This window comes from Penicillium chrysogenum (genome assembly GCF_028827035.1).
Source record: "Penicillium chrysogenum strain IBT 35668 chromosome Unknown utg000004l_segment0_segment0, whole genome shotgun sequence".
Lineage (NCBI taxonomy): Eukaryota > Fungi > Ascomycota > Eurotiomycetes > Eurotiales > Aspergillaceae > Penicillium > Penicillium chrysogenum.
The window spans coordinates 3,874,052-3,886,724 of record NW_026622752.1 but is presented as its reverse complement, the minus strand read 5'-3'; the positions used below and the strand labels follow the sequence as shown (position 1 = coordinate 3,886,724).

Here is a 12,673-nt window from a genome sequence, read left to right as displayed (position 1 = left end):
CTCGTGCACAAAGGGCGTACAATATATGTACAATATGTACAGAATATAGGGTTGAAGTTGGATTCACTGTTGATATACTTACAGGTCTAGTGTGCTAGCAGAAACAGCGAATGCCGTTCAACCCGAAACCATTGAAATAAAGAAAATCCAGGGCACAAAAAGAAGACGAAGACAAAAACGAAAGTGAAATGATCTCATTTCGTTGATCCCCTTGAATTACATACCGAGGGGGTACATCGGGCCCCATAGTTAATAGTACGGGGCTGGAGGTACCCCCATTCTGCAGAGTAAACGGCCCATGGCCACTTTATCCCTCTTTTTGTTTCAACGGTTGCTGCCCGATATCTCCAAGTTGACGAGACTTTGCATCTAGAACCTCCATTAATCCTTGTCATGTAGTAGCATTTCTCTCCGACTCTTTGAACAGCCAGAAAGCCACATGTGCAGCCTTAAACCGTGAAAAAGGGACTTCCTGTTACCCCCGAACAAGACGAAACATTCCTGGTATCCCTGTCTGAACTCCATCCTTTGGTCCTTTTGCTCTTTCAATACCCCCCAGGGCCTGTCTCCATGCATGCCACAGCCGACAGTCCACCTTTTGCGACCGACCGCGCGACGCAACCCCCCAGCACGTCCATACCAACCTCCCCCCCGTCGCTCACCCCCGCGCTCTCCGTCTCTCCAAATGATACTACCTCCACCCTCCGACGCCTGAAGTCCAAATCATCGCTGTGGAGCTTAGGGAGCAGCAACAACGAAGAAGAATCCGCCCCTGCTGAGCCAACCAGCGCCGGCCGCACATCGATCCTCCGCCGACTTTCTCCCGCCCTCGCGGCTCGGGTCAAGTTGCTGGATAGCAGTAATAAGACTGCGACGCAGAACCGGCATGCCAATGCAGTCGGTCGGATCCCCGAAGAGCACCTGAAGGAGCTTGATAATCTGCACCAAGACTTATCGATCAAGGTAACCAGAAAAGGCCAGGCGTGGAATCGTTCGAACATATCGCCCGGACAAACCCAGGAGTTCAGACGGAGCGCGTCGAACCAGCTCGAGCTACCCCACCAAGATATCCTCCAAGAGATTGCAGACGCGCGAGGACAGAACCCGGAGTCATCCGAAGCAGTCGTGGACGGTCCCGAACTGCCCACTCCGGCCACCACTGTTATTCCGGCGACTGCCCAGCCCGTGGAACACATCAGCCCACCCACGCCCATGTCTGTCGCAGAGCCGGTTCTCGCGCAGCCACGCGCAAACCCGATGTCGAGCTCTCAAGCTTCCAACGATGTTCGAGACGACCGGACCGACTTCGAAAAATATGTCGATGATACCGCACGAAGAGAGGAACAGTCCGCTGAAGAGGAGTCTGCTCCGAGACCACCTCCCAAAGACTCGCCTCCAATCGACGCCGTGCACTCGCGCTCTTCATCCAACTCACAGTCATATTTCAACCCAATGGGCTTGCAGCGCGCAGACTCAATATACTCTTTCTCCCGTGCCTCCTTCAGCAACCAGCTCTCGCAGTTAACCTCCATCCCTCTCCCACAACCAGCCTCGCTCGAGGCAAGCATCGAAAATATTTCCACGGCTTTGGCTGCGGTTCGGGCTTTGAACGGTGCCGCAGAGCAAATCCAGATTTGGATCAAGAAGGCCTCAGATGTGCTGAGTGGCTTAGATTCTGAAGACGACGTGGAATGGGCTGCGGCTGGAGGCCGAGAGGGGCTAGACGAAGTCGATAAAGCGATCACACGGTTCGAGTCCCTGGTCAACGTGTACGTTAGGGCTATTGAGAATGTCCAACTTCGAGACGATATTGCCAATGTGGACGTCGGTAACTTGAACACTATTGTGAGCCAGATGGAGAGCATTTTGCAAAACTGGACTCAGATCAAGAAAAAGCTGAAAGGTGCGAAAGAACAGGTTGAGTTGGCAATGGAGTGGGAAGAGCTTTGGTCAAACGTTCTGGGCGACGTGGGTGTGGAAGTTGACAACTTGAGCGGGCTGATATTTGAGATGGAAGAAAAGCGGCACCAGGCTTTGATGGATACGGGCGAGACCAGTGGCGGCCTCGACATCAATGAGCTGGAGACGATTGTGGAAGAGTCCCCCAGTAAAGGCCGCGGACACTCACAGAATCGTCTGAGTATTGGACCTCTGTTGGCCTCGGCGTCTGATACTCCAGTTATCAAAACACCGCAGGATGATACGAGTCACTCTAATCTCATGGCTATCTTTGCACGTATGCAGCCCTTGAAAGCATCGTTGGAGTTTTTGCCCATGCGGCTCTCGATGTTCCAGGCACGCGCTGAAACCATTTTCCCGAGTGCATGTGAGGAGATTGAAGACCGGCGCAATCACTTGGTGAAGAGCTATAAAGTTCTTGAGACCGATGCTGAAGCTCTTCTGAAGGAGTTGGCAGAAGACAAGTGGATTCTGGTTTTCCGCAATGCTGGTGCCCAGGCACAAAAAATGTTTCAATCGGTTGAACGCAGCATTGGGAAGCTACAAGAAGGGCTGGAAAGTGGCATGCAGGTGCACAACCCGTCAACGCTGACCAAACTCATTGAAAGCTATGAGGCGAAGAAAATGCATTATATTCCTGCTATTGAGCGTGTGGTCTCCATCATTCAAAAGGGTGTCAACGACCGATTAACTGTCAATGGTGAGATTCTGCGCCTGCTATCCGACATGACATCCCGAACGGATGCTCTCAAGGCTAGCACTAAGGTAATGGATACATCTCTCGAAGATGTGCAAATTACCAAGGGTCACCAGCTACGAGACTCAATCTCCAGCATCCTCACCATGGACAGTCCAGCCGCAGGCAGTGCCATCGAGACCCCAGGAAGCTCGCCTGCGTCGTCAGTTATCATGACCGGCAACGGGTACAAGCACGCCTCAACGCCAATGGGCGGTTCAAGCCGTCGCGGAAGTTCAGTCGGAAGTGCCACAGCCCGCTCGGCTCTGCCCCCGAACCGTCGTTACTCCAGCTTGCCACAGCCCACGGCGCCTTACACCGGTCGAAAGTCTGGAATCCCCCAACCGACGGTCTTGGCGTCTCCTACCCCATCCTCCAGATCCTCAAACTACTTCACACCGACACCGGCCGCTCGTTCTCGTACACCAGCGCCGCCATCTACTGTTCCCAATCGCCCACGCTGGACCAACAGCACGAACTTGAATAACACGGCTACTAGCTACAACTCGACATTGCGGAAGTCATCCGCACCACTCGCCCGCACACCCCGGCCATCATCAACAATTCCGTTCTCCAACTCTCTCCGACGAGAGACGTCCGCATCCCCGATCCCCGGCGGCCTTCGATCAACCAGTCGCGTCTCGAGCCGCTTTGGTTCTCGGAGTCCCAATAGGAACGTGTCCTCCCCTACACCGGCCCGGTCCTCGCTCCTCGACCCACCGCCGTACAGCCGGCTCCATCGACCATCAGTAATGTCAAGCACACCTCGCAGTCGCCAGAGCTTTGCAGGCCCGCCCACGGCTTTCAGTCGAAGTGTGTCAGGAGCTGCAGGTGGGATGGAGAGCCCAAGTAAATCGTCACGACCAGGTACAGCGCTAGGCCATTCTAGCAACAGGCGAACCAGTCTACTCCCGCTTCCTAAGCGAACGGAGAAAGAGGCAGCAACTCCAAAGCCGGTGGATACTCGTCCACGGTGGCGCTAGTGGGAACAGAGCTGTACGTCTTGTACTGTTCCTTAGATACACCTGTGTCACCTGTTACCCTCATCACCTTCTCTCCGCCTTTCTCATTCTATCCTCCTTACCGTCCGACTCCTACCTATACTTCTACGACGTTGTTCGTTCTATCTATCTTCTCTCTATGTTCCTTTGCTTGTGCATTACACCCCTTCCATCTCGGTTCGACCTCGATTTCCCATCGGTGTTCAGTCGGCGTAAAGGGGAGCCATCATCTTGACAAGTCAGGTTTTGCGTGATATCCCTATTTGTTTGCATGGTCTGGTCTGAGCGTTGAGGTCATCTATTCTGCGGTTATTTTCTCTTTTGAGTCTCATTGATTACCGCTCCGCTTCTCTTCTCTGTGAATATTATCCCTTGTAGTTTATCATATGTAGTTGTGCCTTTGTTGGAAATGACATTTCTCGTTTCTCATGCAAGTTTATTGCACATACGCAGTAGTTCATCGTAGGGAATTCATCATTCGTTAACAACACGATCTATACGTATATACTTGAAACGGCGATTCTTGTACATCTGAAACATGGACGGGCGTCTCAAATTAAACTGAAACCTGCATTTAATTTCCCAGCTCACGCCCGAAAATCAACGCATCCACCAATTCCTCGCTGTTCGCCAACCGCGCAGCCTTGGGAACCCGTCCAATAACGCTAAACCCTAGCTTCTCCCAGATGCGGATGGAGGCCGGGTTATTAGCAAAAACCAGGTTGAAGACCGAGTATGTGTATCCCTACGGAAAGAGTTAGTCACGCAGGTTCTGTGCCTGATAGAGCAACAGCACCCAAGAGCATTGGAAAGTCGAAGGGGCGCAAGTCTTACCAGTCTCGGGGCAAAGTCCAGGTAGGCTTCGCCCATTGCCTGTCCGACACCTTTGCCGCGTGCGGCCGTGGTGGTGAGGAAGCCTCCATTGCATACGTGAGAACAGCGGCCTATTAGAGTCAGTGTTTTATTCCTATGGTGTAGATTGTTACATCCGAACATGACCGAAAACCACATACCGGGATAGTTAGGCTTGGTATAAAAAGTTCCCATACAAACACTCTTCCAATCCCTTCCTTCTCTTAAGCCCTGCCCCTCATCGTCCAAGATCGCCACGACCGCAAACGTCCCGAACCAATAGTCAGCGAACTGGTCCAGTGCCATCGGCTCCATCATGGGATACGTCCCGCCGCGGAGGATCTCCGCGCTGAACTCCTCGTGCAGGAATTTGATCAGGTCCTTTGGGACGGTTTGCGGTCCTCCTGTGATGGGGTAGAGGGTCATTGGTGCGGAGGAGAACTTGGGGAGAGTTGTTTCCCTCGCTGTTAGGGTCGGCGCTGCATCTGTGTGTGCTTTTGGTGGGGGATTGCGGGTCGAGGGGTCTTCCAGAATAGCGGGCATTTTGGGTAAATGCGTGAGGTTTTTGGGATATGTGAGCTGGGACAGATTTGGGGATAAGGGTGAGGTGTGGTAGAATGGTAATTGGACGATTTTAAAGTGGTTAAGAGGATTTGACGATTGATATACCCTCTTCTCCATCTCCATATCGGCACCAGCCGATTTTGCATGAGTCAGCTTGTCATTGGTAGGGCGTTCTCCACTGATGTTGGAGTATATTATTCTTGATTCATCGCTACATATATGCTAGAACATGATAGACGGATGTATGATGTAGGGCTGAAATTACATCTTTTTCGCATGGGTGCCACCTTCTCGTCAATGCACCCGGAATGTGCGAAACATGCAAAGGTAGCTCTCGGAGTTGTTCCGAACCTACAGCGTCAGGGTCCCAGATGTAGTCATAGAAAGACTATACTCTATGATATATAGCTTAGGGGCGGTCCTGAATTGCCAAACCTGTTGGATCCAGTGAGACTGTCGTCTTCTATTCCTACACATAGTATATACATATGAGCTGGTGAGTGGATAGGAGATGCCTGCATCTCAGCACAAACCTACCAAACAAGGCTGACTGCCCTTAGATCAATCAATCTGTGGCCGACGATTATTTTTGATTAATTTGGGCAGGCCAGTCCTCAACTTTTGGAGTTGATGTCACCAACTCTCGGAGTAGTAGTGTCAACCGCGGTCCAATGCAATCGATTGAGGACTTATTGACCTTCCTCCCCTTCTCCTCCGTTCTTCAGAGCCTGCATAAGCTCGAGTAACTGTCCAAGTTGCTGATCTGCAATGAAAACCAACGCTTAGCAATTTGATCGACCAGGCAAAGTTCGAACAACAGTCAAGAACATACCACTCATCTTATCCAACTTGGCCCTGTCCAGCTTATCTCCTGTCCATTGATCACCCTCCAACTTCTGCGCGTATAGCTGCCACTCAGTCAAGAACCCGATCTATCGTCGCCAATGTTAGTGACAGCATCGACAAGCCTTCTACTTCCGCTATGTATCCCCTTCTCTTTGACTCGGTATAACCACACCAATTCAGACAAGAATAGACATACAATATGCAAAGGGTTCTCCACACCCCGATGCGCACGGAACTCATTCTTCACATAAGAATCACCCAGGACGCGCATCTCGGGCTCGAGTTTGCGATGGACGCGTAGAATGCGACGGTAAAGCTGTAGCGGCGGGAGGAGAGCGAGAGCCTCGCTGAGACTGGATTTCGAGCCGATCGAGGCCGGCGTGGCCATGAGTAAACGCTGAGCAATGCGCATTTTGAATATGGAGGTGCTTTCAGGGAAGATTGGGGAATGACATAATTTCCGGGGATTTTCGAGGCAAAGGCGGCGAGGAGAACGCGCGAATCAGCGGGTCGGGATGTCTCGGGATTGGAGATTTGCGTTGCATTTCCTTCTCTGCCATTTGCTGATATTTTTGGGATTATATTCAATTGCTTCACATTGGATGTTCTATTTGAGTACATACTTGTACATACTTTCCTTGCTGGAATTTGTGATCGCCTCACGTCAAGTTCCCGCGTTCTGCAACATATAATCTCGAGATAACCCCACTATCTCCAAAAAAGGCGTCGATAAACCTCGAATTTCTGAGAAGCAACTTGCCTCTATTAAACATACACACCATGCTTCCCACGCCAGATACTTCCCACGTATCCTTTGATACCATCTACGAGCCGTCAGAGGACTCATACCTCTTCTTGGACACATTATCATCAGCATCCGAATCAAGATGGCTCTCTGAACGATTCCCAAAGAACCAAGAGGCATCACCACTAGTCGTGGAAGTAGGCACAGGCTCTGGCGTTGTGCTAGCTTTCACAGCCGCACAATCTCAACAGATCTTCGGCAGACGCGATATTCTCACATTAGGCATTGATGTGAACCGCAATGCTTGCATCGCAACGTGGAAAACCGCAACGACAGCCATTCAGACAGAGCAACAGCCGTCTCCTCAATCACTTCACATATCTTCATTGACAGCCGATCTGTGTGCACCTCTTCGTCCTGGCAGTGTTGATGTCCTCCTCTTCAATCCACCCTATGTTCCGACTGAGGATCTACCGCGTCTGCCTTCTGCGGCGGAAAATGATCCTGCTGTTTCAGAGGCCATGTCTCGCTCTGCCAAGTTTGACAATGACTCGTACTTCCTGTCGTTGACGTATGCGGGCGGGGCAGATGGTATGGAAACTACCGATAGGCTTCTTGATGCTATTCCTGGTGTGCTGTCTGCGCGTGGCGTCGCTTATGTCTTACTCTGCAAGCAGAATCGGCCTGATGAGGTTATGGGGCGTATTCGTGGCTGGGGCGGTTGGCGCGCGGAGACGGCGGGATCGAGTGGTATGCAGGCTGGGTGGGAGAAATTGGTCATTGTGAGGATATGGAGAGAGGATAGCTCTTGAGGAAAAGACGCATTAAACAACGATACCATTTGTGCATTGATGGACAGTAACAAAAGGTGAAGATACCTCTGCATACACACCAGCAATTTAAGTGCTGAGTAGTTCAGAATTGTGAAAATCTTGAATAAATCAAGCCCATTCCCACTCGACGTAGCGCTCACAGCCAATGTGGCCGGATGCCTCAAAAATATCAGACACCTCCCGAGAAGCGGTTTTCTCTTGGTCTGGTTTGGCCAGTGGGCCACGATGATCTTGTTGCCTCTTATCTTCAACCCATACTAGGTGATTTTGTCAAACCCTGCAGCCTCGGTGACACTGTGTCAACCATGCAATTGAATTGGCTGGCGGGATATGGTGTGAGCAGTTCTTTGCCATGCTGCTCGGGTCGACTGGCCCTCAATAACCACATTTGGCTTGGAGGCTCCCGTTCTGGCTGACTGTGTAGTCTTCTGCAGACAGGCTTCAATGGCTTATAGCAGGGGCAATAAACATGACGCTCTGGATTTCTCTTTATGGCAATGCATTGGTTATACATTAAATAGTCCATTCCATGTCTCTCTGCATCGAGTCATATCTTCCCCACATACCGGAATAGCTGCATACCATCTTGGATACGGATAAACACAGCTTCTAGTGGTAGACCGGTTGCTTTCCGGGCCAGCGACTTTACCATACCATCATTTAACCTCTCTCATTTCTCTTCCAAATTCTTTTCATCTGAAAATATAGTGCTCAACTACCAGGATCGGTTGCCCTAGCAGTTGCGCAACGACCGCAAATTATACAAGCGCCGGAGAGGCCATAGGGACATGTTGCCCTAACTACCAGTAAGAAATTAGCGTGTACTAAAAACAGAACAATGGGAAAATGGAGTACGTGATCCGTACTATAGGCCAAGTTGCTGGACATTTAGTACATGACCTTGTTGTATAGACAAATTCTGGCACAATACCGAGGTGTGCATCCTCGGTGCTACAGTTGACTTGGATTCACATAAAGGGTACTACAAAACCCACTTCTGAATATATGGCTTCTGCGATTGACGGTTGGAATGAATACGGAGTCGAGCTCCGTCGGAAGCCTACTGGCCTTGCTTTGGTCCCGGCTACGGTGTTTGTTTCAGCCACTACTTCAGCAGTTACAACTCCGACTACGACACCGATAACGACAATGATTGAGGGTCCAGAAGAAAAGTCCCCGGGCTTTTTAACATGTTCTAAATCAGGTACAGGCTTTGGTGTTGCACTGCGGGTTATCTTAGCTATTTTGGGGATTGGATTTTGGATTCGTCGTGAACGCAAACGTCGATGGAAAGTTGGTGAAAGGCACAACCCGAGCTCGCTGAAGCTCAAAGCCTTACTCCACCACAAGTGGCTCATGGATTAGACTCCAATCCTGTCTTCGAAAAGGAAGGCGCACAAGGGGCACTGCCACGATTGAAAGAACCAGTTGAGCTGGAAGGGCCAAGTGCGAGACTAGTGGATGCATTGCATGATCCCATTGTACCTTTTTGGAGCATTCTGAAATGTACTCAACCAATGATAATGTGGTGGAGACTCAAGAAGCTAAGCACATAACCATTTACTACTCGCCTTTGGTAGAAAAGAGATGATACACAGGCTATAATACTGGATCAGATCTGCCATTGTGCTATTGCATTGTTGTATATCGACTTCCATTATTAGACTAGTTTTCTAAAGAGAAACATAATAAACATATTAAATTGCTCAGCTTGCCAAATACGGGAGATGGATTAAACATCGTGGTTCACGTTTTATTGATTTATATATACGGAGTAACCCCTGCTGTGTTGGTCCTACAGGCTAAACGCACGATACGTAACACCCGCAAGCGAGACGTTTTAGACATGGGAATTTGGTTTTCGCTTATTCTCAATAGTTTCTCTAGACTCTCCGTACGTATTCTGTCAGATACGAACAAGCCATTGATGCGGGTCGCTGAACCATTTTCCTAATCTGGACCTCTTTTAGGGCTATAATATCCTCTTAGTTGTAATCTATTTGGCATTGCACATGCAACACACCGATGCAATTGGTCCCCTATCCGATCAAGCTCCACTGAGAAGAAACGTGTTGCAAACTTTGACAATCAGCGAAATAGCCAGTCCCCACATCCACGTGGGAAGCTGTCACATTGTTATGTAGATCATCTGATCCTTTAGCCCTAGAGCACCATGCTTTGCTCTTCCTTCAGCAGCTAACAGCGTTGTTGGCTTCAACATCTATTGCAGAAATTCACTTCGGCGTTTGCATTTCCAGTAGACAACTACTCACGTGTGAAAATTGCCTTACAGAAGTGGGCAGATCGAGGACAGATCGGGAAAAGATCGAAGATCTGATTTCCCCCTTTTTTAGCCACGCAAAGAAGAACGGGACGAGCCGGGGATGTCTAACGAATACTCTGTAAAAACGCTCAATATGATATCCACTCTAACATGCAGGGTTGTCCTCATTAAGATCGGCGGTGTCGTGCTCTGCGCGGGTCATGACAGTGTTACATGTATACTAGCGAAGATCATGGGAAGATAATTCCGGATCATTGGACATTTCCTGGATTTGCGCTAACCGAGAAATGAAGGCTTGGGCAGACCTTATCTTTGGAATATCATGTCGTCTGACGCGCTAATTGGAAATAATACCCTCCCCTGCAGGAAAGGAAGATCAGGTTAGAACTAACCAATAGATCAGCGCGGGATAATGAAGCTCCATACTCATCTGACTACCATAGTACTGAGTACGATGGTTATACGTACTTTACGGAGCATACGGAGAGGCAATGAGACAATGGACGTCAGCAATACTTCTCAGTTAGAGTTCGCCAATTTTACAATCTAAATGCTAAAATCCTTTTCTCCCGGGTTTCGAAACAAAAACCGGAACATTTTGATCGAGTTATGTAAACGGGCATGATTCGCATGCGAGAACCCCTGAACTAGAAGGTGATTACCAGCCAACCACTATAAAAATCTTGGCAGAACTGCTCTTCAGAACGTCTAACCGGAAACAGTCTACCGTGGCAACCCTGGAAAACGCTGGATCAACAGACTTTAGTCCCTCTAGCTGGAACAGGACTACGGTGACAGCCTTATTGAGCCAAATCGTTCGGGAACCTCTCGAGACATCTTGGCAAGGGTCTCAGATTCACCTGTCGGTTCCGAACCTTAGGAAGCCCCGGAGGCACAGGAAGACTGCCTCGTGGCATAATGATTCTGTAACATTGGCTAAAAGCTGTCATACATTATTACTGTTAATAAGATCCCCGTTTCTGCTTACTCTGCAGATTCTCCCCCTGGTCCCACTGATATAGGCTTTTTCATGTCTTAAACCTTGACCCTCTATACGCAGATCACCGGAGCGAACCCGAGCGATCACGAGCGTCTGCAAGAGCACCTATGTGTTCCAAGTTCATCACCTACCTATTTGGGCAAGACATGGTCTCTCAGTGTAATCTTACGTCTAATTTGATCTGCAACACTACGACATTGGCTTGAGAACTTTGGAAGTGGGAGCGAAATACAACGTACAATGTTGTATACCATGCACAAAGAGTAAGCCCCGAAGATCGGTGGTTTAACCCTATAACTCCGAAGTTAGTACATAGATCTTTTAATTAAACATGTCTCGGCGTAGATGGCCAATCTCAGATGCGCTGTCTGATATTCTGAAATCGCCGTGTTTTTGTCAAGTCTTTGGAGACTCCAACAGAACCTTGACAGGAGGGAAGACGAATTACTAGACGTGTACATAGGCGAGATTTGCACACGCTTACGATGTATGTGTCCGCAAAATCGTGTGATGTTCGCGGATATCTGTTTCGATATTGCTGTGGCTTAGATCATATTGAGTTTGCTTTATATGTACACCTCACTTGGCATACAGCCAGTGTCTTCTCCACACTCGCATGACCGGGACACGTGTATTGCAGACGAATGGAAAGAATGCGGACCGAAGCACACCCAGATCGTATGCATCATTCCCTCGGGGGGTGATCCTACGGTACTTTTTGATAGCTAGTGTTCAGCTACTTTTTCTGCCCAAGCCTTGAACTCTGAGCACAGGATATCGGGAAGAGCGAATTGAGAGAGGGGGAAAAGTTCCCCGGTCTTAATTTTTTCAGGATGTCACCCACCATCCAAATCTGGACCACTCGCCTGGGTAGTAGAAAAAAAGGAACAGATTGTATCCCATGTGATGCAAAATCAAACCGAATTTCGAAAGACAGAAACAAACGCCGGGCTGTTCTCTCAGAAGAAAACAGAAAATCTAGAATCCACGTCCACGTCCACGACCGCGGGGGCCTCCGCGCCCACGGCCTCGTGGTCCTCCACGGCCACCACCACGACCACGGTCTGTCTCCTTGCGCGCCTTGTTCTTCGGCTTGGGCGCGTCGTCGACGAGGAGGGTATCAAGGGGAAGACTGTCGGGGAGAATGTAATAGCGAATGGTGGAACCGCGGACATTGATGGTGTCGAGAGAAACGGGGTCGCGGCCCTTGGGGGTCATCTTGACGGCCCGGAGAGAAGTGTTCATCTGAGGAGAGACAGACACAATAGTGCCGTGAAGGATTGTGCCTAGAAGAGAAACTAGAGTTAGGGAACATAGTCCTTTCGCGTATTTCAAGGATTGACACATTCGAGGGGACTTTGGTTTGGGAATTGCGGGGATTGCGCGGGGGTTCGCACCATTCTTCAGCTCAACTGTTACCGTCTCATTGGCACATTTCATCAAAAAGCTAGAAAAATCATCTGTCAGCAGGAGTGGGTTTGATGATGCTTGGTGCGTTCAGCGGAGCTGGTGATTGCCGCGCACAAGAAAGATTATCACATACCGGACGAGTTTCATAGTGGATGAGTAAGCTGCAAGCTGAGGATAGTCTCGATTTAATAAAAGTCAAGACACCAGCAGATAGCTAGGGATTGTGGGGACTAAAAACGCGTTGGTTTTTGATGATGCTGTTGGATCACAGTCAAGAGAAGATCTGATCAGGTGAGGCCAGTCACGTGATTCTAATTTCAAGTCTTAGATTTCAATCTCGATATATTCGACCTCTACTCCGTATTCCATACGATAATCAAACTTTGTATTCCATGTGGCTCTTGAAATATTGAAAATTATGATCCACGTTTGGTTCACCACCA

The 12,673-nt window shown here is 49.4% G+C and overlaps 6 protein-coding genes across 6 annotated transcripts; 3 read left to right on the top strand and 3 right to left on the bottom strand.

Annotated features, from left to right (window-relative positions):
• Positions 1–570: 570 nt before the first annotated feature.
• Positions 571–3,678, top strand: N7489_007425 (KAR9 family protein; the record flags this gene model as incomplete). Its single annotated transcript, XM_056713175.1, has 1 exon — positions 571–3,678. The coding sequence occupies one exon, from the start codon at positions 571–573 to the stop codon at positions 3,676–3,678; it is 3,108 nt and encodes a 1,035-aa protein (XP_056566890.1).
• A 592-nt stretch (positions 3,679–4,270) lies between these two features.
• Positions 4,271–5,289, bottom strand: N7489_007424 (GNAT family N-acetyltransferase; the record flags this gene model as incomplete). Its single annotated transcript, XM_056713174.1, has 3 exons — positions 4,271–4,441; positions 4,531–4,640; positions 4,710–5,289. Coding segments are annotated over 3 exons (861 nt in total), but the record flags the coding sequence as incomplete, so codon positions are not given.
• A 512-nt stretch (positions 5,290–5,801) lies between these two features.
• Positions 5,802–6,370, bottom strand: N7489_007423 (succinate dehydrogenase assembly factor 3; the record flags this gene model as incomplete). Its single annotated transcript, XM_056713173.1, has 3 exons — positions 5,802–5,875; positions 5,945–6,044; positions 6,155–6,370. The coding sequence occupies 3 exons, from the start codon at positions 6,368–6,370 to the stop codon at positions 5,802–5,804; spliced, it is 390 nt and encodes a 129-aa protein (XP_056566888.1).
• A 368-nt stretch (positions 6,371–6,738) lies between these two features.
• On the top strand, positions 6,739–7,515 carry N7489_007422 (S-adenosylmethionine-dependent methyltransferase; the record flags this gene model as incomplete). Its single annotated transcript, XM_056713172.1, has 1 exon — positions 6,739–7,515. The coding sequence occupies one exon, from the start codon at positions 6,739–6,741 to the stop codon at positions 7,513–7,515; it is 777 nt and encodes a 258-aa protein (XP_056566887.1).
• A 1,026-nt stretch (positions 7,516–8,541) lies between these two features.
• N7489_007421 (uncharacterized protein) lies at positions 8,542–8,901 on the top strand (the record flags this gene model as incomplete). Its single annotated transcript, XM_056713171.1, has 1 exon — positions 8,542–8,901. The coding sequence occupies one exon, from the start codon at positions 8,542–8,544 to the stop codon at positions 8,899–8,901; it is 360 nt and encodes a 119-aa protein (XP_056566886.1).
• Positions 8,902–11,798: 2,897 nt separating this feature from the next.
• N7489_007420 (mRNA splicing protein SMD1) lies at positions 11,799–12,377 on the bottom strand (the record flags this gene model as incomplete). Its single annotated transcript, XM_056713170.1, has 3 exons — positions 11,799–12,106; positions 12,218–12,267; positions 12,364–12,377. The coding sequence occupies 3 exons, from the start codon at positions 12,375–12,377 to the stop codon at positions 11,799–11,801; spliced, it is 372 nt and encodes a 123-aa protein (XP_056566885.1).
• Between the last annotated feature and the right edge of the window lie 296 nt (positions 12,378–12,673).